The sequence below is a fragment of the Apium graveolens genome, chromosome 3, assembly GCF_009905375.1.
Source record: "Apium graveolens cultivar Ventura chromosome 3, ASM990537v1, whole genome shotgun sequence".
NCBI classification, from domain to species: domain Eukaryota; kingdom Viridiplantae; phylum Streptophyta; class Magnoliopsida; order Apiales; family Apiaceae; genus Apium; species Apium graveolens.
This window is the reverse complement of record NC_133649.1, coordinates 14,959,116-14,985,061: the sequence shown is the minus strand read 5'-3', so window position 1 is coordinate 14,985,061 and position 25,946 is coordinate 14,959,116. Positions and strand designations below refer to the sequence as shown.

At 33.5% G+C, this 25,946-nt stretch overlaps 3 protein-coding genes and 1 long non-coding RNA gene across 18 annotated transcripts; 2 read left to right on the top strand and 2 right to left on the bottom strand.

Annotated features, from left to right (window-relative positions):
* The first annotated feature begins 504 nt into the window (after window positions 1-504).
* Window positions 505-4,572, top strand: LOC141711785 (uncharacterized). 14 transcript variants are annotated; one of them, XR_012571458.1, is made up of 10 exons: window positions 505-769; window positions 1,746-1,808; window positions 1,954-2,139; window positions 2,256-2,321; window positions 2,408-2,489; window positions 2,858-2,929; window positions 3,009-3,145; window positions 3,698-3,869; window positions 3,987-4,073; window positions 4,176-4,572. It is a non-coding gene; the product is annotated as an uncharacterized LOC141711785 (long non-coding RNA). The 14 variants fall into 14 exon arrangements; XR_012571457.1 differs by adding an exon at window positions 1,014-1,078 and having other exon boundaries at window positions 3,698-4,073; XR_012571456.1 differs by adding an exon at window positions 1,014-1,078 and having other exon boundaries at window positions 1,743-1,808; window positions 3,698-4,073.
* Window positions 4,573-10,039: 5,467 nt separating this feature from the next.
* LOC141711783 (putative galacturonosyltransferase 15) lies at window positions 10,040-15,366 on the bottom strand. 2 transcript variants are annotated; one of them, XM_074514462.1, is made up of 6 exons: window positions 14,796-15,364; window positions 14,527-14,570; window positions 12,821-12,982; window positions 11,195-11,776; window positions 10,792-11,094; window positions 10,040-10,606 (listed from the first exon to the last, which is right to left on the bottom strand). In XM_074514462.1, the coding sequence occupies exons 1-6, from the start codon at window positions 14,938-14,940 to the stop codon at window positions 10,322-10,324; spliced, it is 1,521 nt and encodes a 506-aa protein (XP_074370563.1). In that variant the 5' UTR covers window positions 14,941-15,364; the 3' UTR covers window positions 10,040-10,321. The 2 variants fall into 2 exon arrangements, with proteins under 2 accessions (XP_074370563.1, XP_074370564.1); XM_074514463.1 differs by lacking the exon at window positions 12,821-12,982 and having other exon boundaries at window positions 14,796-15,366.
* Window positions 15,367-16,475: 1,109 nt separating this feature from the next.
* On the bottom strand, window positions 16,476-18,909 carry LOC141711782 (phosphatidylglycerophosphate phosphatase 1, chloroplastic/mitochondrial-like). The gene is made up of 4 exons (XM_074514461.1): window positions 18,179-18,909; window positions 18,005-18,082; window positions 17,731-17,912; window positions 16,476-16,783 (listed from the first exon to the last, which is right to left on the bottom strand). The coding sequence occupies exons 1-4, from the start codon at window positions 18,873-18,875 to the stop codon at window positions 16,649-16,651; spliced, it is 1,092 nt and encodes a 363-aa protein (XP_074370562.1). The 5' UTR covers window positions 18,876-18,909; the 3' UTR covers window positions 16,476-16,648.
* Window positions 18,910-22,861: 3,952 nt separating this feature from the next.
* On the top strand, window positions 22,862-24,176 carry LOC141711781 (xyloglucan endotransglucosylase protein 1-like). The gene is made up of 3 exons (XM_074514460.1): window positions 22,862-23,254; window positions 23,376-23,569; window positions 23,651-24,176. The coding sequence occupies exons 1-3, from the start codon at window positions 22,994-22,996 to the stop codon at window positions 24,057-24,059; spliced, it is 864 nt and encodes a 287-aa protein (XP_074370561.1). The 5' UTR covers window positions 22,862-22,993; the 3' UTR covers window positions 24,060-24,176.
* The last annotated feature ends 1,770 nt before the right edge of the window (window positions 24,177-25,946 follow it).

Genomic DNA, 25,946 nt, shown 5'->3' with positions numbered 1-25,946 from the left:
GACACTAACTCGGAACTAATATAATCATGTTTAGCCGATTTAGTACACTAAAGTTGACGGATTATATACGAAATATATTAGTTATTAAAAAATACAATAGATAATTATATTACTCCATAAGTGAGTTACTGTAATGCAATTGTTATAAGAATCGTTACATTAGCTAAAAAAATTTGGTCCTATTGTAACACCTCAAAATTAGTGTTACAATAGCTATAAAACTACTGCAATGCCGGTCGCGCCTGATGTTACATTAGTTACTTTTTAACTTTTAAAAATATTATTATAAATTAGTATTAAATTATACTCTGAATTATTAATATATTAAGAATATAATATATATTATTATAAATTTTATAAAATTTATTGGACATACATATAAAAGTTACTTTTTTATTTCTTATATAATATAATAATAATTTAATAATTAAAATTAAAAAATTAAAAATTACAACCATAAACGTTTTACTTGGTGAAAAATGGGCGGTATTTTTCTCCACTTAACGAACATGACCCGGACTTATTCACTCTCTCTGTTTCTTCCTCTCTCAAAACTCTCTCTCGATTCTGGATGAATTGATGAGCAAATTTGCGATTTGATATTTGAATAAATAATTGTATGGCTCTAATTTAATTGGTTGGTCCTTACTTTTCAATTTTTATGGTTATGCAGGATTTCTAAGGCTTCCCAGTGATTTGAAGGCAAATACCAATTTTTAATTGATTTTGCAAGTGATTCAGGATTCAAAATTGGGATTCGAGTGAATTGGTAAGTATATACATCTATATGGAGTTTTGTTATGTTCAATTTTGGGTTTTGATACCATTAACTGGAGGTTTCGTTTTGTATTTCATCCCACAAATTCTAGATGTAGATTCCAACCACTTACTAGTATTAATATGCTCATCGGTTGTAGTACTAGTAGTGGTAGCAGTAGTGCCCCCGCGTATAATACCATTGCTACTAAAACAACAGCAAACAAGAATATAAGTAAGATGGTTTTGTGGCTCAGTTTTGTGTGGGATTGAGCTTTCAATCTACTGCTCCTGCGTTTCTGTGGTCTTCTCATCAGGATAGGTACTGATTGTTTTGTTTTTTGATGTTTCGTAAAGTATGATTGGTTGTGGTATGAGTAGAATGTTTCGATTTTAAGTTTAGTTGCAAAGTATTATTGGTAATTAGCGTGTAGGAAGGAAAATTGCGAGTTATGCTTGTGTAGCTTAGTTATTGCGTAGTGTTTATCGATGTTTAGTGAAGTGTGTTCGATGCTTGGATTGGTTTTGTTATGAGAAGAATGTTTTGGTTTTAAGTTTAGTTGCGAGTATTGTTGGTGTTTAGTGTGAAGGAAGAAGAATTGTGGTGTGTGTGTAATACGGACAAGGAGATGGTTGTTTGCGTGTATTAGTTATTGTGTAGTGTTTTGTCGGTTGGAAATTGAAATGATAGGATAGGTGAGTTTTGATCAGTTTGTTGTTTATTTTGGGGGATTATTTGGTTACGATTTTTAGTAGGTAATGTATTTTGATGGAAATGAATTAAAATAACATGGCATTTGTATTTACGTCAACATATTTTCATAGGTGAGTTTGTCGCGACTATATTTAACATCTGCATGTGTGTACAGGCTGTAGTAATTATCAATAATAGTTGTTTGGCAATTATATACAGCTAGTTATCGATAATTATTCTTTGACAATTATACACAACCAAGTAAATTAGGTGCTTATAACTATTGCTCTAGTAGGAGTAGTCCCTGCCTGGTCTCAAACTCAGAGTTGGAAGCTCCTCAAAAATCTTTCTACTTCAGGTATTAATGAATCCTGGCTCTATAATGAATCCTAGCTCTATAATGTCAGTGGCTAATTTGCTATTACAGAATCTTCCAGTAGCTTTATGATGTTCAAATATCTGCATTTGTCTAATAGGTTTTGATTTTTTTCCTGTTCAATCAGATGGCATCGTCTTTGAACTCCTCTCACAGTTACATATTATATGATGTGTCCTCTGTATTTATATGGTTTGGAAGCAACGCATCCTCCGAGGATCAGGAACTTACTAACAGACTGCTGGATATGATTAAGGTCTGATTCTGGGACAATGGGATACATGCTTAACAGCCTTGGAAAGCTAAAAACTCTGTGAGGAATATATTTAGTGAACTTTTGTTATGCGTTTACAGTTATTGTACTTCAGTTAAACGTTTCTCTAATTCAGTTCTTTGTCTTTTTGCAACTGTTCTTGTTTTTTGTGACAGAGATTTGAGTGGAAACAACTTTCATGATGCAATTCCATATCAATTACCACCGAATCTTACAAGCTTGTAATATTTGATCATTACTTTTTTTTTGGTTTGTTAAGTTACAGTTGAGTCTATATTTTTGCAGTGCTGACTCTAGCCCTTTATAGGTTGCAGGAACATTGCGCACTACAACTTGAGTGGGAATCTTCCTTTATAGGCCTTTTTGAATCTAACTGACCTTGCAACCATGTAAGATTTTCCAATCGGTTTCATATTTGATAGATATTCTTTTACTGCTGTTGACTATGTTACCCGGACTCGGCTAGAAGTGTCCGACATGGACACGTGTCGGAGTATCGGACTCGGCAACATTTTGAAAAAGATACATGTTTTTGGCTTAAATTAAGTGTCCAAGTCCGAGTGTCCTTGTCCGAGTGTCGAGTGTCCGACACGGGTACTCGAAGGTAAAATGAAGAGTCCGAGTAACATAGGCTGTTGATTTTTATTCCTTATAAGTTTGGCTATTCCAGCTTATTCATTCGTCAAAGTATGTTGCTTTAACAAATATCCGTTTATATCTAGTCCTAAACAAGTCGGTGCCCGTTTCTGTAATGTAGGGATCTCTCTTCCAATAATTTTAGCGGAGATCTTCCAGCCTCCGTAGATACTTTGTCTAATTTATCTACTCTGTGAGTGTGTTGCAGTTTTTTTTTGTCTTTATACATTCTATTAATCAAGAAAAGTCTCTAAAAATTATGCTTTTAGCAGTCATTTGCAGAACAACCAATTAACCGGCTCTCTAAATATACTCTCTGGCTGAAAAAGGTTTCTCCTGAAAAAGTCATGAAGCTTGTTCAATTTTTTATTTTTGTGCCACACATGGTTGAGGCTGCCTTAGAAGCTAGGTATCTTTGTCTTAACCATCTTCTTCAACTCTTGTTATTAAAGTAGAAGTATCCATTATCTAACTGAATATTCTTTAAGAGGAACACAAAAAAGTAATACAATGAATATACCAAAGACATAGCCCCACAGGGCATATATCATAACCAAAAGATAAATAGTAAAAGTTAAACTGTAAACTAAGACAAATAAGCAAATAAAATAAAAATGTAGCTTTCTGCTTATCTTTTTCTGTAACTATCCTTCTACGTTTTGTTAGTCTAAAGATGATATAACTACGCTAAGGATAATAATAAAATGCAAATAATAACCTACATTGTTAAGTAACCAGCTCCTCTGGATGCGGACAACTTTATTCTTTAATTTTGAAACCTGGATATGTTGAAAGTTAACCGCATTAAACTATTTCGAATCATTAACCTTCCAAAATCTACTGATACAGGGCCGCGTAAATTATTGAACTTTAAATCATTAACTTGAAGTTTGGAAGCATTAGAAAGTGATATGGGAATTCTTCCGATGAATTTGTTATATGATAAATGAATCTTTTGTAGATTGGCAAGTGTGAGTCCAAAGTCTGACGGTATACTTCCCTAAAGTTGATTATTAGCCAAATCGAAGACATTAAGCAACGAGAGGTTAAAATGGAAGCAGGGACCGTACCAAAGAGTTTATTGGAAAAAAGATCATGAATTACTAACCTATGAACTTGTCCCAAAGTATCTGGTATGTTTCCTTCCAAAGCATTTCGTCCTAAGCTTAGAACTTTTAGTCTGGATAGACGGTTACCTGTCGAGGAATCGTGTCTTGAAGATTGTTGTTGTAAAGAATGATTTCATATAGAAAACTCATATTTCCTAGTCCGTTAAAGATGTTATACAAAGTCTAGTAGATGATGGCCTTGTCTTCAAAGACAAGATTGGAACTTCTGTGAGTATATTTAACTCAAATAATTAATTTAACAAATTATGCTCTGACTTTTGGCTAGCAAGGTTGTTGAATATAAATACTTATTCTTCTATTAAATTGCAGGTATACTTCTGGAGCCTCTGTAGTTGCGCGGGAAAACTGGACCTGATTTACAAAGAAGCAGGAAACGGATGGCATAACTCGTTGAACAATGTAATGCTTTAATGAAAGGCCGTGAAGACTCTTCAGAAGCATGCAACCATAAATGTGCCTTTTATCATACTTCTAAAGCGGCTGATGTTAGTACTGACTTCTAAACATGTACCAAGATTTGTGTGTCTCTCTGTGTGTGTAGAGACTCTATTGATTAGTATGGTTCGAAGATGAGACTCTTATGTATTAGTATGGTTTGGAAATTAAGACTGTTATGTACGACAACTTTGATATTTTGTTGCTAATGAGATTGTTCTTTACACAAGACATGTATTTAAATTTTATTAAATTAACTATTACATCTTCATTTTCTAGTGAAATTTATGTTGTTAGAAATATGCCTTAGGTCGTTGCTAAATAATTGGTCATTGACCGAGTCCTTTTAGATGTCGTTGATGTGTTTTCTTTTCTTGTTGATTATTTTTAGGAACAGTTTCCTGATAAGGTTTATCCTTATCTTTCAGTTTGTTATATTAGCTCTTTATATTGAGCAATGCAGAAAAAAATAAAAACTTCTTCAGTCTCCTGATTTTGCTGATTGAATATCAACAAAATGGTATCAGAGCGAATCATCTTGAGGGATCTGTGAAGTGAGTAAAATCAAAAATATTAACCAGAAACACAAAAAAAAAATAAACAAAAAAAAAACCTAGAGAAATAACAATCCTTAAACATGGAAACTTTCTCTCATGTTGCTCCACCAATTTTCGATGGTGAAAACTATCAGGCCTGGTCAATTAAAATGACAGTCCATCTCGAAGCTTTGGATCTTTGGGAAGCTGTGGAGGACGACTATGCTATACCGGTTTTGCCAGAAAATCCAACAATGGCACAACTGAAGAATCATAAAGATAAGAAGACCAGGAAATATAAAGCTAAAGCCTGCTTGTTTTCTGGTGTTTCAAACACTATATTCACAAGGATAATGAACCTGACTTCAGCCAAGGAGATCTGGGACTATCTAAAGAAAGAATATCAGGGGAATGAAAGAACCAAAAGCATGCAGGTGCTTAACTTAATCAGAGAATTTGAGATGATGAAAATGAAGGAGACTGAAACCATCAAGGACTATTCTGATAAGCTATTGGGCATAGCAAACAAGGTAAAACTTCTTGGTAAGGATTTTACTGATGAACGTATTGTGCAAAAAAATTTAGTCACTCTTCCAGAAAAATATGAGTCTAAGATCTCTTCATTAGAAGAATCCAAAGATTTGTCGAGAATATCCTTGGCAGAACTAGTGAACGCATTGCAAGCACATGAACAAAGGAGAACGATGAGGAATGAGAATTATGTTGAGGGAGCGTTTAAAGCAAAGGCAGGAACATCAGGAGGAAAATACAAAAGAAACTTTGAGAAGAAAAATAAAAGGATACATGACAACAACAAAAACAAAGATGAGAGCTATCCACCTTGCCCAAATTGCAAGAAAACAAACCACCCGCAATCGAAATGTTGGTGGAGCCCTGATGTCAAATGCAGAAAATGCGGCAATATGGGGCACATGGAGCGGATTTGTCGGTCTCAAACACATGTTGAGGCAAAAACTTCTATTGAGCAATATGAAGAACAACTTTTTGTTGCAACATGCTTTGCCACAAGTAAAAGTTCCGGTGATTCCTGGCTTATTGACAGTGGCTGCACAAATCACATGAGTAATGATGAAAGAATCTTCAAAGAATTGGATAAGACGATTATTTCCAAGGTAAGGATTGGGAATGGAGAATTGATTTCAGTCAAGGGAAAAGGAACCGTTGCAATAGAAAGCTTAACAGGTTTGAAATACATTACTGATGTTCTATATGTGCCTAATATTGATCAAAATTTGCTTAGTGTCGGACAGCTGATAGAAAAAGGTTATAAAGTAATTTTTGATGACGAATGGTGCTTGATTAAAGATTCAAAAGGCAAAGATATTTTTAAGATCAAAATGAGAGCAAAAAGCTTTGCTTTAAATCTGATGGAGGAAGATCAAATAGCCTTCTCAAGCATAAATGACAATGCAAAACTATGGCACAAAAGGCTTGGGCATTTTCATCACGATGGCCTTCAATATATAAAGAAACATATTTTGGTGGAAGGTATGCCCTCACTTGAACACAGATTTATTGATTGTGTGGCATGTCAATATGGAAAGCAAGCCCGAAAACCTTTTCCTCAAGCAACGTGGCGAGCAAAACACAAGCTGCAACTTGTTCATACAGATGTTGGAGGACCTCAGAAAACTTCATCAATAAATGGTAATAGATATTATATTATATTTATTGATGATTTTACAAGGTTTTGTTGGATTTATTTCTTTAAATACAAGTCTGAGGTTCCTAGTATATTTTGGAAATTTAAATCATGGGTAGAAAAGCAAAGTCATTCTGAGTTGCAGATTATAAGGTCGGATAATGGAAAAGAATATTCGAATAAAACTTTTGACAAGTTTTGTGAAGAAGCAGGTATTGAGCACCAATTTACAGCACCATACACCCCGCAACAAAATGGTTTAAGTGAAAGAAAAAATCGAAGCATCATGGAAATGACAAGATGTATGTTGCACGAGAAGAATTTGCCAAAGAAACTGTGGGCTGAGGCTGCCAATACTTCTGTTTATTTGCTTAACAGACTGCCAACTAGTGTTTTGCAGAAGAAAACTCCATACGAAGCTTGGTATGGTTTCAAACCAGATATGCATAATATAAAGATTTTTGGTTGTCTCTGTTTTTCTTACGTTCCACAGGAAAAGCGAGATAAACTTGATAAAAAGGCTGAAGCAGGTGTTTTTATTGGATATAGCGATCATGTCAAGGCTTATAGAATTTTTCAACCACAAACTGGAAAATTTCTTGTAAGCAGAGATGTTAAGTTCATGGAAGATAGACAATGGAAATGGGAAGAATCTGTACAAGGGTTGTCTGATATCTCACCATATCTTAATGACAACATTGATGATTATCCTGTGAGAGGTACAAGATCCTTATCTGATATTTATGCAAGTAGTAACATTGCTATTTTTGAGCCTGCAGAATTCAAGGAAGCGGAAAAGGATAATATATGGATGGAAGCAATGAAAGAGGAGCTTAAAATGATTGAAAAGAATGAAACTTGGGAGTTGGTGGATAGACCTCTACACAAGAAAGTCATTGGAGTTAAATGGGTCTATAGAACCAAACTTAATGCAGATGGTTCTATAAACAAACACAAAGCCAGATTAGTTGTGAAAGGATACAATCAAGTGCATGGAGTTGATTTTTCAGAGACCTTTGCTCCAGTAGCTCGCTTGGATACTATCAGAATGCTACTTGCTTTGGCAGCACAACAAAGATGGAAGATCTATCAGTTAGATGTCAAATCAGCTTTCCTGAATGGAGAGATTAAGGAGGAAATATATGTCGAGCAACCAGAAGGATTTAAAGTCAAAGAACAGGAGGAGAAGGTTTATTTGTTGAAGAAGGCACTGTATGGTCTTAAACAGGCTCCTAGAGCCTGGTACAGCAAAATCAATGAATTTCTTCACGAGCTTGGTTTTGTTAAAAGTTTAAGTGAACCTACGTTATATGTGAAACAATTTGGTGCTAATGTACTTGTTGTTTCTGTTTATGTTGACGATCTCCTCGTAACAGGAAACAATGAGGTGTTAATAAAAGAGTTCAAAACAGAAATGATGAAAGTATTTGAGATGACAGATCTTGGTTTAATGACCTACTTTCTAGGAATGGAGGTGGAACAAAATGAAGATGGAGTTTTCATTAGTCAAAAGAAGTACGCAAAAGAAATACTTAGAAAACTTCATATGGAAAATTGCAAAAGCACTAGCACGCCAATGAATCAAAAGGAGAAATTCAGCACTAAAGATGGAGCAGAAAAAGTTAATGAGAACCAGTATAGGAGTCTTATTGGGTGTTTGATGTACCTCACATCCACCAGACCAGATATAATGTTTGCTGTAAGTCTGCTTTCAAGATTCCAACATTGTGCTAGCGAAGTGCATTTCCAAGCTTCCAAACGGATTGTTAGATATATCAGAGGCACTACTGATTATGGTATAAAATACAGAACCTGTAAAAATTCGAAACTAAATGGTTATTCGGATAGTGATTTGGCAGGTTCTGATGATGAAATGAAAAGTACAACAGGTTATTGTTTCAGTTTTGGTTCTGGAGTTTTTACATGGAGCTCAAAGAAGCAAGAAGTTACAGCTCAAAGTACAGCGGAAGCAGAATATGTAGCAGCTAATGCTACTGTGAACCAAGCAATTTGGATTAGAAAAATACTTGCAGATTTACACATGGAGCAAACTGAACCAACAACCATTAATGTCGACAACCAAGCTGCAATTGACATTTCGAATGATCCTGTTTTTCATGGCAAGACAAAGCATTTCAAGATCAAATTTTATCATCTGCGAGAAGAACAAATGAACGGTGAAGTTAAATTGATTTATTGCAGGGGTGAGGATCAGACAGCAGATATATTCACCAAGGCTCTTCCAAAAGCTAGATTTGAAATTTTAAGAAACAAATTAGGTTTGTGCTACTACCAAGGCAAGGAGGAGTGTTAGAAATATGCCTTAGGTCGTTGCTAAATAATTGGTCATTGACCGAGTTCTTTTAGATGTCGTTGATGTGTTTTCTTTTCTTGTTGATTATTTTTAGGAACAGTTTCCTGATAAGGTTTATCCTTATCTTTCAGTTTGTTATATTAGCTCTTTATATTGAGCAATGTAGAAAAAAATAAAAACTTCTTCAGTCTCCTGATTTTGCTGATTGAATATCAACATATGTTTATATATAGGGTTGAATTACAAATGTTAATGTTATTTAATTACAAGAAAATGGTGTTACAATAGATAAAATCGATTGTTACAATAGGCTATGTGGGTCCCACGTGTGGGGCCATTTCTGCAATCTAGATTGAACCTAACGTATCACTCATTTTGCGTTACATTAGGCTTGTTAGTGTTACAGTAGATGCATATTGTAAAGTTCTCTTTGTTACAATAGGTCACTGAAGTGTTATATTAGGGTGTTTATTGTAATGCTCGTATACGTAACGCCCCTGGTGTTACAATAGACCTATTGTAACACTTTTAGGGTCTATTGTAACATCATTTAGGCATTACAATAGCCCACTTATGGCGTAATGTTAAATAGTGAAGTACTCACTCACGTAGTTAAGTAACAATAAAATATACCTTAGTATTTATAATTTTAGATATGTTATTTAGAATAGGTAAATTTACATTTGGTATTTAGTATATATATGTATATTATATATTTTTAAAAATTAAATTATTTATTCAGTACTTTCGTTTCGTGTCGTGTACCTATATATATTGGAGACCAAACCCTGTACTAATTATATTTATGTTTTTTCGTGTTAGTGTACTTTAACGTTAGTGTACCAAATTTTCAAATCTAAATTATTCATGTCATTTTTTACCGTATTTACTTTGTCGTACAGTTTTCACCTGATATCCCAGTATTTGACAGGTCTAGTTTAGCTGTCATGCAGAGCAAATGTTCAAGGTACAGATGCCTTCTAGAAAGTCAAAATCGACAAAAGCTATGAGCTTTTTGACCGGCACATTGTTATTTCAATGAAGATTTGTAACATGCAGCTTCTATACAGTGTCATTTTGATCCATCCATTGTACTGATGATTTGCTTATCTAAAATGATGTACACAGTAGAAAGATCCAACAAAGGAATAACTGTGATTGTTCCAGCAATGGACTAACATGTATTGCCAGATATAACAAATTATCATTAATTTGCACAAGGATATATAAATGCCATATATATATATATATGTAAAAACTCAGACAATTACAAGTAATTATAGATATCTGACTAGAGAGATATACAATTACATGGGTGTCTGATGAATGTCAGTTTTCTAATTTTGTAAGGTATTGCGTATTACCTGCATCTATGATATGTTCCTGAACAAGGAATATAAATTATATGACAGCATACAAAGCTTGGAGCAAGCAGAAGCTGAAGATGAACCTTCTTCCCACTGGTTTACTCCAAACTGGTATATCGAAAGTGAAAGAACTTTGCTCTTCACTCTTCAATTCTACATTTTGTAAAGAATTTGTTTGAGAAATTTACATGTCTAGTCCATAAGCTTCGTAACTCGGGGATGCCTATCTCCAGCCACGGCTTTGCAGGTCCACTAAAATGAATGACCGCTGCGGCCTTCAATGTCTGTAGGCTAACTTGTGGATATCGATAGCCTAAGCCCGCCACATGCCATGACGGATCAATGTCATGCACAAGACCGTCAAAAGCAATCAAGGCTGGAGGAAGTGTTCCAGGGTTCCATAATTCCAACCCAGAGTCCAGGTTCTGCAAAATAAAATAATGTCTGTTTATGTAATGATCTGTCCTGAAGAATTATATGCTTTAATCTTGATTTAAGAAATCAAGCAAGAAAATCCCATTTTCTCTTTTATCTTTCAGCATCCTGCATATACATAGTTTACAACTTATATTAAATTATCAATCGACGGCTGATGTAAATTTACACTTACAAACTTGAGCCATCGATGATATGTTCTAGTGATATTGGTTTTCCTCCAAGCTTCGAGATCAAAGACATTCATCCCGTATAACCATCCACAACGGTCAGGTCTGAAATCAGCTGAGATAACCGGATCACTAAAGTTGAAGTAGTCCTTATATTTTCTTCCCGGGCAACACCCGTCTCCGCAGAATGAGTCGACAACAGCGCCTACTATTTTTCCATTGAGATCTAAATGCCAGAGAGATGACAAGTCACGTTGAACTACAACATCATCATCCAAGAAAACAATCTTGTTCAGATCTGGAAACAGCTGGATCCCATGAAATTCAGACAATGCATTAATCTTAAATTCAAAAACTCATAATCATCTCACGGATTGACCAAGGAGATAAAAGAACAATAGTAGTTACCTCGGGGATATATATTCGGAGATGATTCAGAAGAGAAATAAATCTAGGGCTTAAAAACTCTAAATCTCTTTCATGATCTACCAAAAATTCAAAGTCCTCTCCCTTCATATATTTATATTTATGGCTCCAAATCAAGCGATGAATCTCTAGCATCTCCTTGACCCCAATATTTACTTCATGGGACCAATCATACTGATGTAATCCTTTAACTTCCACAACTGCGGAAGCAACGATGTTCATTGCAAACCACGAATGCATTGGGCTGTATGTTTTCTTATCTGTAACTACATGGAACACCAATTTCCCCGGGTTCCCCGAGTTTTTGACAGTCGAAGAAATAACAACAGAAGCAGCCAAGACATTGTCTGTTAGAAGAACAACATGATCAAATGAAGAATCTGTCAGTCGGGACATGTACTCAGGTGAAGGTAACGAAGACCGTGCAGAGGCATTTACAGCATACTCTTCAGCCAATTTAAGATGAAGGCAATGCAAGTTTTTAGGAACTCCATGAGAAGCTAAATGCCAATAAATGGACTCACGCCATCTGGATGACTGCACCTTCCTCTCCATCTTCATAATCTGCATAACAGCAGTTTGCTCACTGTTACTACTCTAATGGCACTCTGAAATCAGTTTCCATATATGTGTAATCACATCTGAAAGATGAAAATTCTAATTATGTATATAACTAGTTTGTCTTTAAATTGTTAAATATATTAAATCGATATAGTAAATTTCAACAACACCTAAGGTTTTAAGAGAGCTGGTCTCTGACTCACCTAGCATTATGTCGATTAACAGCTCAACTAATTTAGACAACTTAAAATCCAAGCAGTTACAAGGAGATTCTGTTACACTGTAATTAGTATTGACTTTGACAGAGTTTAGTGTCGTATGAGGACTGCCTAGTTAAACATCTGCTCAGGAAATGTCTGGTCTGAGAAAGGAAGTTATTGTCCCAAACTTTTCAAGTTACTAAAAGTTCCCTTTCTTTGCTTGATCCTTAATGAAGAGCTTATTCTTTTTTTCCCCAATTATTATTCATTGTTTTAAGGACGTCAAAGTAAAATACAATTCATATCTAACCAAATACGTGGTGTCCTCAAACCGTGCAAGATTATCTTTTCTACACTGATTCGCAACTTAATTCTACTGGTTGATCCACTGAATCATACGGTTTGCGAAGGCATTGAACAGAGGGTCATTGTATACTAGTATATGAATATTTACCACCTTATAAACTGTAACAGTCTCTCTGACTTAAAGGCTTGATTGGGGAGCATTACCTAGTAAGATATATTTACAACTCAGATTTATACAATCAATTTGAATTAAGACCCTTTCTACATGACACATCTAAAGGTGATGCTGATGCATAGAAGTTGTTGTTTTTAGATTAAATGAAAGCACTAATACAGATAGATATGATCAGATGAGTAGGAGGCAAGGAGCCCAACCCCATGTGATTTATCCCCAGAAGTGGGCACCAATGGACCAATTTGAGTGGCAGCCCTGTGCAGCCATAAACCGGGATTGTGTATTACACTGAAAGAATAACCAACCCAAAAGCCACGAAGGACAAGACACAAACTAAAATATTATCAAAAAGTTGATTGTAGTTACCATTGTTTTGGTTTTGAAAGCGAAAGCTTTGATGTCTTGTCTGTTTAGCACCATATCCTTCACAAGGTCCGTGAAGGATACTGAAGAAACATCTTCTATTCTTTCTCCCACTTCATTATTATTATTTACTTCCTCTAATGCTCTTTCCAGCTCTTTCCTGAGCTGCATTATAGTAACACCACACCAGAAACAAAAAGTTCAAATCTAGAAAACAAATTACCTCTAGCATGAGGTGCCTACTATTTTAACTCTATGCCAAGTGACAAACTACCAATCATGGAGGCTGTCTTAGAGCAGATCGGCTTTAATTGGCACATGTACTCAATTAACGCGGGTAAAACTGTCTGGGGGCTAAATTCGTTACTTTTAAAGTTTTACAATGCAGGGAAAATCTGTTAGACGTTGAGTACATAAGACTGTGAGGCATTTGAACTTAATGCAGTTCATCTTCCCTCTCTAACAAAGTTATGCTAATTTAATTTCTTGGGAGATTGGTCTGAACACATATACATGCATCAGCTAGTTGAAAACTGGAAAGCATTGAGATCGAATGATTGTTCGGTTCTATGATATACCGAGAATCAAATCAGGAGAGTTTTCAGTTTTCACTTTAATGGAATCATGTGCAATATTATCAGTTGGTTTAAATCAAATTGTACACAGACCAAAGCTTAAACCGTTCTATATGAATCCAGGTCATTTTCCTAAATGGCTAAATACTATATTTCAAAATGTTTTCATGCATTTGTCAAAGAATCATCAAAGAATCATCCAAACATGTTATCGTGTGTTTTCACAGATTACTTGATACATTAATTACGTTTTGGATGTTAGTCCTAGACTCGTAGTTGAAGGTTTCCTTTTTTCAAGGACAAGTGGGTTTAGAATAAATTGAGGACAGTACAAATGGACAAGAAAGCCACCTGTCAATAATGCAACTAGAGAAAGTAGATAGTAGAGGCTCTCCCTAGTTCCTGTTGTATAGCATTATGTTATTCTTTCCTAACAATAAAAGTGTCAATTAGCTAGCTTTCTCCATCACCAACAATAGCCATCCAAATCCATACATAAAACTAAATCAATAAAAGCTATTGAGGCTGGAGGATAAGATGTACATAGATGAAACTGTGGGGCTAAACAAAATAGACTTGTATGGAGATGAGTAAAGCAAGCATATCATTTTAAAAAAAAACAAGCAGATTTTGTTAATCTATAATTTCAATATGTTGTAGATAGAAATAGTAAATAAAAAATAGTGTGGATATATGCTAAGTGATATTCATTTGAATCAGGCCCTATATAAACGCAATAAGACTGCCTTGATAATAGAATAAATTGATCATAAGACAAAAACTAGTTTAGCACAACATAATTTAAACACACACTCATAATTCTAAAGCGAAAAAAGCTAAAAATCATTTGCCTAACCAAGAAGAATGATTTGATGTAACATCACCCAAACAATGATAGAGAAAATACATGACATTTTCACATGATAATACATATACTTCCAAACAAGTGCCCCTAAATGTCTCTACTCAACTTTGTCCACGTTCCAAATTCCTTACAGATTTAAAAGGAGAGCATATCAACTATTCTCTATTTGGAAGGTAAATTCGTACACTAATAACTCTTATATTTTACTGCACTACAAAAGATATAATTAATAAGGGTTATTCGGTCAAAATATAAAATCACTAACTTACCAAGGAAGAATCACTCCCGCCGAAAAGCCTTAGTCTCATACAATCTGCAATTAATTACAAACATGCTTATTAAAATTGTCATGGTCTATACTCTCTACGCACCTAGAATTATTTATCCTGCACTTTAATAAGAATTCACAATAAACGATTATTTTGACACGCTAAAACTGTTCTTCATACATTGCAATCATACATTGCAATCAAATTAGTGTACATAGATTAATCAATTTCGAAAGGAAAAAAAAAAGAGAGATTGAAAAACAACGTACCTAAAGGAGAAGAACAAAGAGTGGAAGATTCAAGAACAAGATAAGCAACCCTTAGGAACATAAAGGGCAAAATGAATGCAAGCATCAACAAAACCGGCAATATAAAACTCCGGCGAATGATCGACGGACTCGCTCGTGCTTTCATCACCTGCCAGTAACTGCCACCGGAGAGTCTACCAGCTGGCCGCGATATATTCAGTCTCTTTCCCTTTAGTAGAAATATAAAAGTTTATAGCTACAGCTATATAGTAATGGGTGGAGATTCGATTTAGTGAAAAAGAAAAGTGTCATGACAGTTTGGGATCTGTGCTGCTTTGCTTATTCACTTGTTGTTCATTTACTACTGTGGTACCCTTATTGTCGGTAGACTACTACACACTGTGTTCACACACACTTGGTAATAGTTTGAACACTGTGTTTAGATGGCATGTACATATACACACACTTGGCAGCAGATGAAGGTGATCAATGTCTGAATCTGGTGTATATATATCAATATGCACAAACTTAAATGACTTTACAGGTGTATAAATTGATAAATGTCTTTGTTGTTGGGATAAAAGGCCGCGGGAAAGAGATGGCCATGTATATGCAGGTAAAACGGCTTCATTTGCCCTTTTATAAAATTTATTTAATTTAAATTTAAATAAAATATGATTAACTTTGGTCTATTAGATTTTTTTTAATAATTAGACTTATATACTTTAATGAGTATATGTTCTAACAATTCTCGAAAAACTCAAGAATGAGCGAAAATCGAACATATATGATATGAAATAACAAATTTGAAGGTATTCGGGTGAATCAGTTAAACACGGTATCACTATTTCATGACGCTTAATTGGTAAATAAGAGTGTTTTTTTTTGACAAGTAAATAAGAGATTTTTCAGATGTTAAATTAAATAAGACAATTAAAGATTTTAGGTGTGGGAAAGTAAATGAATTAAAGGGTAAAGTTAACATAAAAGTCCAAGATTCAGTGGCGTGTGTTTGCTACAAGATCTTACTATAACTTTTTACACCGACACAAGGGTGCTCTTTGCTTTTCCAGTCCCTCGGTAGTCTTTAAATAGTAACATGGTCAGCGTTTAATTATCGATTAAGCAACTCTAATCATCCAGTCGTTTAAAAGTAAACTCTTAACTCAGTATTTACCACCATCGCACATGCCCAGCCTCTCTTTTTTTGGTGAATTGTTCAATATAAGGGAATATAAAAAAATAGTTTCAAAAAAGACTTGTTCATTCAATATGAAAAATTGAGATGGTATATTTATCTTAAATATTCCATGTTTTGATGAAAAAGAAAATCAAATCATTAAAAAGTTGAGATTTTACATTTATCTTAAGGCTTGTCTAGTATGTGTCCACTCGCTTTAATAAATTTGGAGGGTTTTTATTGATGCAACTGATGTAAATGCATGATCCATCAATATTTATGAGTGAAAAAACAATCACAATTTGGCGCACGACTTCTCCATAGAAAATCCCATATTCCATGTTTTGACAAACTCATGTGGCCACTGCATTGTGTCATAACTCATGAGTAAAACTTGGAAGACATGATATGGATAATTCACGTGTTTCAAAATTGGTTCACTCTCTACTCTCAAAATATTCTACATTCATTCTATACTTTCCCGTGATTCCTATGGTGTATAGAACTTCGCAAGAGGCAACTATAAAACAAATGAAAAGCACCAGAAAGAATCAACTAGTTTCACTAATAATGTTAACTAGCTATGAAGTTTATACCAACACCATCTAAAAAGCTACTAATTCACTATAGTATAGCTTTGCATATAACAATAATATATTAAACGAACCGTTACATAGCTACGGAGATTTTTCTATCATTCAGAAAAAAATACTTGTTGAGAAGGCTGATCTTTCACACAATCCCGAGAATCTGATAACAGCCTATGACTGATTGGCTTAATACCTTTTTCTGACCATCGTTTAACAAAAGCAGCCTCGATTTTTCTAACCTGTAAACATTAACACCAATAAGCATTCTAATGTCCATGCAAGACAAACAGCCTAACACAATAAAGTTTTAGACTGTTTCAGCTAATATAGACAGTTTGGCTTCAATATCATTTGCTATATAGTAATATTCAATTACTTACAGATTAACGTATTGATCAAAGAATCACCCCAATGAATAAAATGAAAATTCAAAAGTTACGAATGAGAATATGAATATCATGTAACATCTTTTAACTCTTGAAGAGAGGTCTAATAATTTTAAAATATGTAACGTGATGATCAACGAATCACCTCAATGCATGAAAAGAAAATTCACAAATTACGAATGAAAACATGAATATCCAGGAACATCTTTTAACTCTTGAAGAGAGGTCCAATACTTTCAGTACAGAAATTTTATGCCTATAAGCAACATACAGACCGAGACATGCCAGCAGTATAGAGATATACAACAATAGTATGAGCTCAAAAGTTTTGCTCAGAGATGTCAATGACCTGACTTAAATTCCATGTTTTAGTAAAAGACGTTGAATGGCCCACCCAGCTTGTCAGATGTTCACATTTCAATCGGATTGTTGAATACTAATGACAAAATAAAAATGCAATGACATATTTTCAAGATGCAGCACATGCACAGTAATTCATCTGCAGAAGAATATCATTAGGCAGCGGGGCAGGGGTGTAAACCCACACAAACTCTAACTCAAAAGTTTGATGATCTAGGCCTCAAGACAAACTCAAGGGACTTGTCATATCAATTGGACATCTATCAAGATTTTGTCAAAAATTTATAGAGGATAAACTTTTTCCAATAGTTAAAACTTAAAAACTCGTTATATCTTAGCTTTCCATGAGAATTTTAATCAATATCTAGACAAAAATTTCAATTGTTCAGGTATTATTGCTGTAGTCATACAAACAGCAATTAAAAGTTACTGAAACTAACCTGCCTAATAATGAAAGGCTCCTCCGCAAGACTCAATGGATTAGTTAAAATTGTGAGGAAACCATTTCGATTTCCATAAACAATGTCTGTAAATGCTCGATCACCCACCATAATCAGTCTCGTAGAATCACATCCAAAATGTCTCTCAATCTCTTCAGCTGATCCAGCTGGTTTTTTCACCTCTAAAATTAACAAACAATAACAAAACATTCAATACAGAAACAACACCAAAACTTGAGCTAAATTCAAATTTACAGAAGCATAAATCACTCACTATGCCTCATAACTTTAATTCCGATCTTAAACTCCACAGCTCTAGCTTTCCTACCATCCGGATCATATTCATGAAGTCCTAAACCACCAAAAACACATAATTCACATAATACTTCCAAACCCACATTCTAAAAAAATCCCAAACACACAAACCAAGAAAAAAACAAAAATTTACCAGCAGAATTACTGAAAACCGCAATATTGTTACCAAAAACAGATTTACACTCTTCCACAGACGGACGAATAGGTCCCCACAACGACAAAGAATAAGGAACTGTCAAAGTATTATCTTTATCAAAAACAACCCCTTCAAAGCCTCTTCTTTTCAATTCACCCCAATCAATGTACCTTATATCTGGAACAGCAACATGAGGAACTAACAAATGCCTATCTTTAACAAACACCCCAACTGAACACTTAATCCCCTCCAAGTTAATTCTTTGACCTATTGCAGCAATTATATTATCCCACCACATATTTCTCACAGTTAAAACCCTAGTATCTAAATCCAAAATCTCCTTATATCCCACCTTTTGGGCTAATTTGAATTGGGTTTTCTTATTTTGATCTGAATTGCAGGCCTGTTCTAGAAAGATTTGATTTTGATGAGGATACAAAGTGGGGTTGTTCGTGTTCTTGAGTTCTTGATCTTGGCTGCAAGTTGAGTAAAGAGAGTATAAATCTGAGGTGGTTTTGCTTAATGGGCTGTGATTTGAGTTGGGCTTGATAATGGGTTTGTTTTGGTAAGAACAAATTTTGGGGAAGTCGTGATTGTGAAAGGGAAGACTAGGGTTTTGAAATTTAGGGATTGGAACTGGGTAAAGGCAGAGTTGTTGCCATGGAGCAATTGAGCTGCTGGTGGTTGGCTGCATTTTCCAGCCTCCACTTTTTCTATCTATTTTATTTTATTAAAATAATAGTAATTCTTAAGTTAAAAATCTTGGACCTATTTTTCATTTGATTTTTGTTATAGAGAATTGACTAGAAAAAGAAAATTTGTAATGGTGATGGAATTATATAAAACAGAATGTTTCCTTAGAGAATAATTCTATGGTAAGTGAAATAAATTGTAATTTTATTTTAAAAATTTGTTGATAGATTAAATATTAAATTCTTCCTGCCAAAAAATAAATAAATTCTTATAGAAATATTATCTTATTTTCATATATAAAAAGATATAGACTTCAATTTTACTTTGAATATACCAATTACAAATACAACATTTTTGAAAATATAACAAATTACAATATATGAATAATGCAATAATTAAAGAATTACAAATCCAACAAGACAAAATTTTTGGAAAAATGTCAGAATTATTAAAAAATATATATCAAAAATTACCCAATTTTAATGTGACATATGCATAACTAGGAATTTCCTAATAATAATAAGAACCATGTGTGTATATACATATATATCCAGCTATCAAAACTATTCGTCACCGTCATAATCCAATCTAACCGTCAATTTAAAAAATAAAAATAAATAAATTTATTCAACACTCAACTATAAATATTTTATTGTCCAAGTCTCTTAACCAAAATTTCAATATTAATATCATTTTACTTTTGAGTTTTTCTAACACAAACAATCAATCAATTTTCGATAAATATCATATAGGACAGTGTTTAGGGAGAATATATTGTACGCAACCTTACCCTTATTTCAAATAATGAAAATGTTGTTTTCTCGAGAAAAAAAAACACGCCTTGTATACACCTATATATGTGTTCTAGGTATAAATTGATATACGATAATATATAAAAAGTGATATAATACCTCAAACTAGATTTTTGTTTGACCGGATATTCAAGATCTATAAAATAAGAAAGGTTTTCAGAATATATTTGGATAGATTGTGAAAAATATTAGTTTAGTATGAAAACATGAGATGTGTCTTATTATTTGATAGGATATTAAAGAGAATGTAATAAGAAGAGTTTTTCGAAGAATAAGGATAGAATGTGAAATAAATCACTCACTATGCCTCATCAAGATGTGTATTTATACAGATTCAAAATAAAGAAAAGATAAGATTGGATAATTTGTTTGTTTTAAATATTTGAATAAATGTTTGTAAAACAACATGTTAGTTAATTGTAAAATATATTTTTTATTTTTTAACACAAGCCTTTTCATTAAAGAAATTTTAAAGTCGTTATAGTTTTACTTACGTGAATTATAATCAGTATGAGGTTAGTTGTTAATAGTAAACTAAATGCTTAATGTTAAAATAATTTTTACATAAGGGTTTTGAAATTTGAAACTTAAATACGATACATAAGCATATACATCACGAAGAACATCAAATAGGTCCACCAATAATAATAGAGGTCAGCAGAAAATTTTCGAAATTCGATCATTTCAAATTCGGCAATTCAAAAACATCACAAAATATTTGAAAAAATATGCATATGAATTACATTAATTTTTATCAGATCTAATCACTCATGCATTTTAAATTAACAAACCATATATCCATCTAACAATTCGGCCAACAAATTTTTTTGATCAGTTAAAAAATATACGACATGATCATCAATTAAATAACTCATACTCTAACAATTAATGAACAACACAAAATACATCGGAAACCGAACAAACCAAGCCGCCGCTTACCGATTTTCATAGCTGACGGCGGTGGAGTCCGGCGATGCACCCGTACTCTAAAAACACTCCCAAAAACTATCACAACAATCAGGCTGACTTATATACCAAGATTAAATTCTAAACTCCTAATTTGATTTTTTATAATAATATAAATATACATAAAGACATATACGAAGGCATTTTTACATATTTCGCAAATCAAAATTAATTTGAGTTATAATTTATCAATAATTTTTTAAAAAATGAAAATTTTATCAATAATTCATCGGCAAATTACTAAAACTATCAATTTTTTTTGACCAATTTCTCGATAAATTTTAAAAAGTTATCTGATTTATATAATCATGCATGCAAGTAGTGTTATAAAAATCTCCGATTTTTAAAAAAGTCCCTGATTAATTCTTAAAAAATATTTGGCCGATCTATTTTTTGAAATCCGATTAATATTTATAAATTATTTTTGAATTATATACTCTCTCCGTTCCTCCGAAATATTTACATTTATGTTGGACACAAAGTTTAAAAAAAATGATAAAGTAGTGGAGGGAAGTTAAAAAATCGAGTAAAGTAGTGAGACCGATTAATATTATATGTATAAAGCGGCTACATGGAGAGAAGTAGTGGATGAAGTTATTTTAAAAATTATAAATTTTTTATTTGGAAAAATTTTGAAATGCAAACAATTAGAAGAGATATCCTAAAAAGTGTAAACAAATGAGAATGAAATAGGGAGTATTTCATAATAAATATGGTAAATATATTAAATATTATTAAATTATTTAAATATATCCGATTTTTGTTCCGATTAATCTCTCCGATCAATACCCAATTTTTCGATTAATCCCTAATCGGTAACTAAACCGATTAGTACCAATTACTGATTTTTAAAACTTACATGCAAGTGATAAAAAGGTGGAAAGAGAGTGGAGACTTTTATATGAATTTTAAATATAAGTTATATATGTATTATATGAATTTTAAATCAACATTTAAATTTAAACATCGAGACTTTTATATATAGAAAATTAGAGTTAGTTTCACATTTATCAGTAATATACCTTATTTAAATAATTTTTTCAAACTGTTTTTTTGAGGGAAATTTTTTCAAACTTATAAATAAGTAAATAAACACGTGTTATATTAATTAGGTGAAAAATTACAATAAATACCATTTGGGGAGAAATGTCCAAAATATCAATTGGCGGAATGTTCCACCCAAATTACCGACTGAATACGCATGTGAATGATGCGTATTAAAATTTTTAAAAATTAATAAAAAATACGAATATTGAACATGCGTATTTACATTTTGTTTTTTTGTGAATACGTATGCATATTTCGGGGGTATTTTGGGCGGTACTCGCGCATCTGAGTATTTTGGAAGGTTGAAGTCTAAAAATGGTGTATTTTGAGTATTCTTTCATATTATTTATATATATTTTTTGAATTAATAACAGATCTATATCATATTAAATCAACAATATAATTCTTTTAATTGAAACACATCTTTAGCACGAACTTATTTTATACATACACTTATTCATTTTCAAAAATTAATTGAGTTGAAACATATACAACTAACATTATTTACAATTATAATTATTATAAGTTAAAATATTGTTGAAATAATAGTATAAATAAATAACATTAATTAATTTGACAAAATCAATCTCGGAATCAGAAAAGATATATTAACATAAATAAAATTGTTTTTGTAATATGTACCCAAGTGCACATAATAGGCACTAATTCCTATGAATTTAGTGTATTTTAATTGGTCTTTTAATCATAAATATTGATGAACCCGTGCATTTATAACAACTCTACCAATTAAAATGTACCAAACTCATTGGAATTAGTGATTAAAATGTATAAAACTCATTGGAATTAGTGTTTATTGTGTGCACTTGGGTACACATTAGAACGACGGTAAATAAAAATACAATAAAATATAAAGTAACGCGTGAAAATGGTCTTAAATTTGCTAGCTGTTGAGGCAACATGATATCCGCGGAGTGTATATTTTTACCTGGGAACTTGCAGGTGCACTCGCTCAAGGAAGCTTCATATCTTCACTTGTTAATTCTTTCAACAAAACCAACACAATCTTTACAAGCTGTACCCCCAGGATTTTCATACAACACCAGAATTTATAGCTGTAAATGTTAAATTCCGTGTTCTTAGGATGCTTCCCTTTAAGCCAAACATTACACCTCACACCTATAAATTACAATCCAATCACATTCCTAAACATCACAAACAAACATACATAGTACAGTACTATCACAAAAGCCTTCTGTCATTCTCTCTTTAACCTTCTTTGTGTTGACAACTGCCTTCTTTTTTTTTTGTATCATCGTACGTTCTACAATCGATAATGTCGTTTATTAGGCTAATTTTTGTACTCATTGTGAGCACCCTAGCTCAACTAGCAGCTGCAGATTTTTACAAAGACGCGGAAATCACTTGGGGTGATCAGCGTGCCAAGATACTGAATGGTGGTCGAGACCTCACTTTGTCGCTTGACCAAACTTCTGGCTCGGGCTTCCAGTCCAAAAATGAGTATTTGTTCGGAAGATTTGACATGCAACTCAAGCTTGTCCCTGCCAACTCTGCTGGCACTGTTACCACATTTTATGTAAGTTACTCCAGATTGTATATTTATCGTGTTTGAAAGCTACATGTACTTTAAAGTTCATAAGTTGGGTAGTAATTTATAAGTTCGTGTCTTTAGTAATGTTTTTTGTTATGTTCTGCAGTTATCTTCTCAAGGAGCTGGACACGATGAGATTGATTTCGAGTTCTTGGGAAACTCATCAGGCAGTCCATACACAATCCATACAAATGTATTTGCACAGGGCAAGGGCAACAAAGAACAACAATTCCAGCTCTGGTTTGATCCCACTTCTTCTTTCCATACATACTCCATTGTTTGGAATCCCCAAAGAATCATGTAAGTACTTACTTCATTAGACCTATAACTTCCCATTTTGAAATTACAAGGTTTTAACACAAGTTCTTCAATAATGTTCAGTTTCTTGGTGGACAACAATCCAATCAGAGTGTTCAACAACCAGGAATCAATAGGGGTACCATACCCCAAGAGTCAGCACATGAGAGTGTATGCCAGCCTATGGAATGCTGATGACTGGGCAACACAAGGCGGGCGTGTTAAGACTGACTGGACCAAAGCTCCATTCACAGCCAACTACAGGAACTTCAACATACTTGGATGCCCCAAGTCATCCTCCGGATCATCATCTTGTGGATCATCGACTTCTTCAAACAGCAATGAAGGATGGCGAACACACGAGTTGGATGCAGCTGGCAGAATTAGACTAAGATGGGTACAATCAAAGCATATGGTATATAACTACTGCGCTGACAAACAGAGGTTTGCCAATGCTGTCCCAGTAGAATGCAAGCGCTCAAGGTTCCTCTAGATGGAACACTCATTAGTCTGATGCCTAATTCTTTTACAATTTATTGTGATGTTAACAAAGACATACACATTCTTTATTCTTTTATTCTTTTTAATAAAAAATTGTGTTAACTTCTAATTTCTATCTTCCGAATCTTCAAATTTACTGCCAAGTGAGCATTTACCATACCTTTCAAAGACTACAAAATTATGTTATCTATCTCGAGTCATGTTCTAAGAGGATGAAGGATAACAGGAGAAATCTGGCAATGTAATGAAATGGAACCAGCGTGATAGCAAAATAAAGATCAAATCAATCAATACAAATCGGGTTTGGGTTATCTAGCATTTTCCGGTCAGTATATATGTTAGGAATGTTATATAATTTGGAGTTACGGAGAAGAGGACAGCTGATAATATTTAGAAAACTAGTAAATGCCATGCTATGTGGACTCGTAATTTAAAAGATGAACAGCACCTCTGCACCTGTTGTTCCATCGGTGTTATAATAAATCTGTATTATGAAAGCAAAATAGGTATTTTCACCAGAATGCAGAGACTTAAAAAGCTCGGCTATTCATCATAATGGACAAATCTATCTCCCGGTATATTTATGAATTGTAATGTAGTAGGACAAGAGGCCCAAGATTTTGAACAGAAGCTCGACATAAAAAGGTATACAAAGAAAAAGGGAGGATAACAACATAATCATGTCAAAACAACAAAACGTTGCAGAAGCAAGGTGGAGGCTACCATTATCTACGCCTCTAATTAGATTTTATTTATTTTCTTTGAGGGTTTATTATTCCTGTATAAACAATACTATGATATAGGATATCTGATTGAAATAAAAAAAATCAAAGAGAATTCTCTTATTTCTTGTGAATTCAAGGTGTTTTAAGAGTTTCCGTGAAAGAGTAGTCCTTCCGAGGAACATCGTCTATTTTTTTAAGCTTCCCTACGTGTTTGAGTCAATTTTGAAACAATATAATTACTGCTGAACCTTAGGCCATCTCCAGTTTATAATACAGGTAACTTTGACACTATTTTAGTGTCAAAACTACACTATTTATAAAATTAATTCCAACCCATTTACACTATATCTTACACTAAATGTCTAAATAATAATATGATATTTCTTACTTTTAAAAAAATAAGTAGGTTGTTTGGATATACATAATAGTTGTGTTAAAATAAGTGTATATAAAGAAATGAGGGGATATTATATATTTGGTGTAACTTTAAGACTAGTGTTCAAGTTGATTCTACACCAAAACTTACACCTCCTAGTGTTGGATTGGAGGTTCATGTTAGGAGGTGCGATATTGCAAAAGCTAGACCATCCTTCAAATTCATATACTGTAAGAAACAACTCTGATTCAAGTAACATGATAGCCTCATGAAGTAGGGTCTTGAAAGTTGAAATTGTAAGCAACATGACCTGAATCCAACATCAATTTCCAAATTAGTTACTGATTCTTTTTCCGGTGTCACACCAACTTATAAAGCCATAAAGGTACAAAAGATACGAAAATACATGTTGACATTTTTAATAAACAACAGTTGAAACGAAAAAATGGAGCAACTATGGTACCAAAAGGCAAGCTAAAGTTGCACCGTCATACTCTCTATCCATTGCAATCATGCAAGCAAATATAACAAGCATACCGCGCGTCGATTATGCCTGTGGCTGGAGCTGGTTTCTGCTGGTGTTGGAACGTTCATAAGTGCTCTCCTTATCTAAATTGTCTAAACGGTACCAACTCAACAATACAACCTGGACAACAACACATTACACATATACACCTTTGGCTTTTCTCTTCAAATATTTTTAGTCATTGTATATTATTTACACCGTATCTGGGATGCTTCCTTTAGTGGTATAGTCAATAACTCTCACCTATAAATA

Coding starts and splice junctions, on each gene's coding strand:
- LOC141711783 (XM_074514462.1), bottom strand. CDS start 14,940: ATGAAAGCACGAGCGAGTCCGTCGATCATTCGCCGGAGTTTTATATTG. Junction 14,571..14,795: donor TCTTTGTTCTTCTCCTTTAG/GTACGTTGTTTT, acceptor AATTAATTGCAG/ATTGTATGAGACTAAGGCTT. Junction 10,607..10,791: donor ATCATCGATGGCTCAAGTTT/GTAAGTGTAAAT, acceptor TTTATTTTGCAG/AACCTGGACTCTGGGTTGGA.
- LOC141711782 (XM_074514461.1), bottom strand. CDS start 18,875: ATGCAGCCAACCACCAGCAGCTCAATTGCTCCATGGCAACAACTCTGC. Junction 18,083..18,178: donor GGTTTTCAGTAATTCTGCTG/GTAAATTTTTGT, acceptor TTGGTGGTTTAG/GACTTCATGAATATGATCCG. Junction 17,913..18,004: donor AATTAAAGTTATGAGGCATA/GTGAGTGATTTA, acceptor TGTTAATTTTAG/AGGTGAAAAAACCAGCTGGA.
- LOC141711781 (XM_074514460.1), top strand. CDS start 22,994: ATGTCGTTTATTAGGCTAATTTTTGTACTCATTGTGAGCACCCTAGCT. Junction 23,255..23,375: donor GCACTGTTACCACATTTTAT/GTAAGTTACTCC, acceptor TATGTTCTGCAG/TTATCTTCTCAAGGAGCTGG. Junction 23,570..23,650: donor TGGAATCCCCAAAGAATCAT/GTAAGTACTTAC, acceptor AATAATGTTCAG/TTTCTTGGTGGACAACAATC.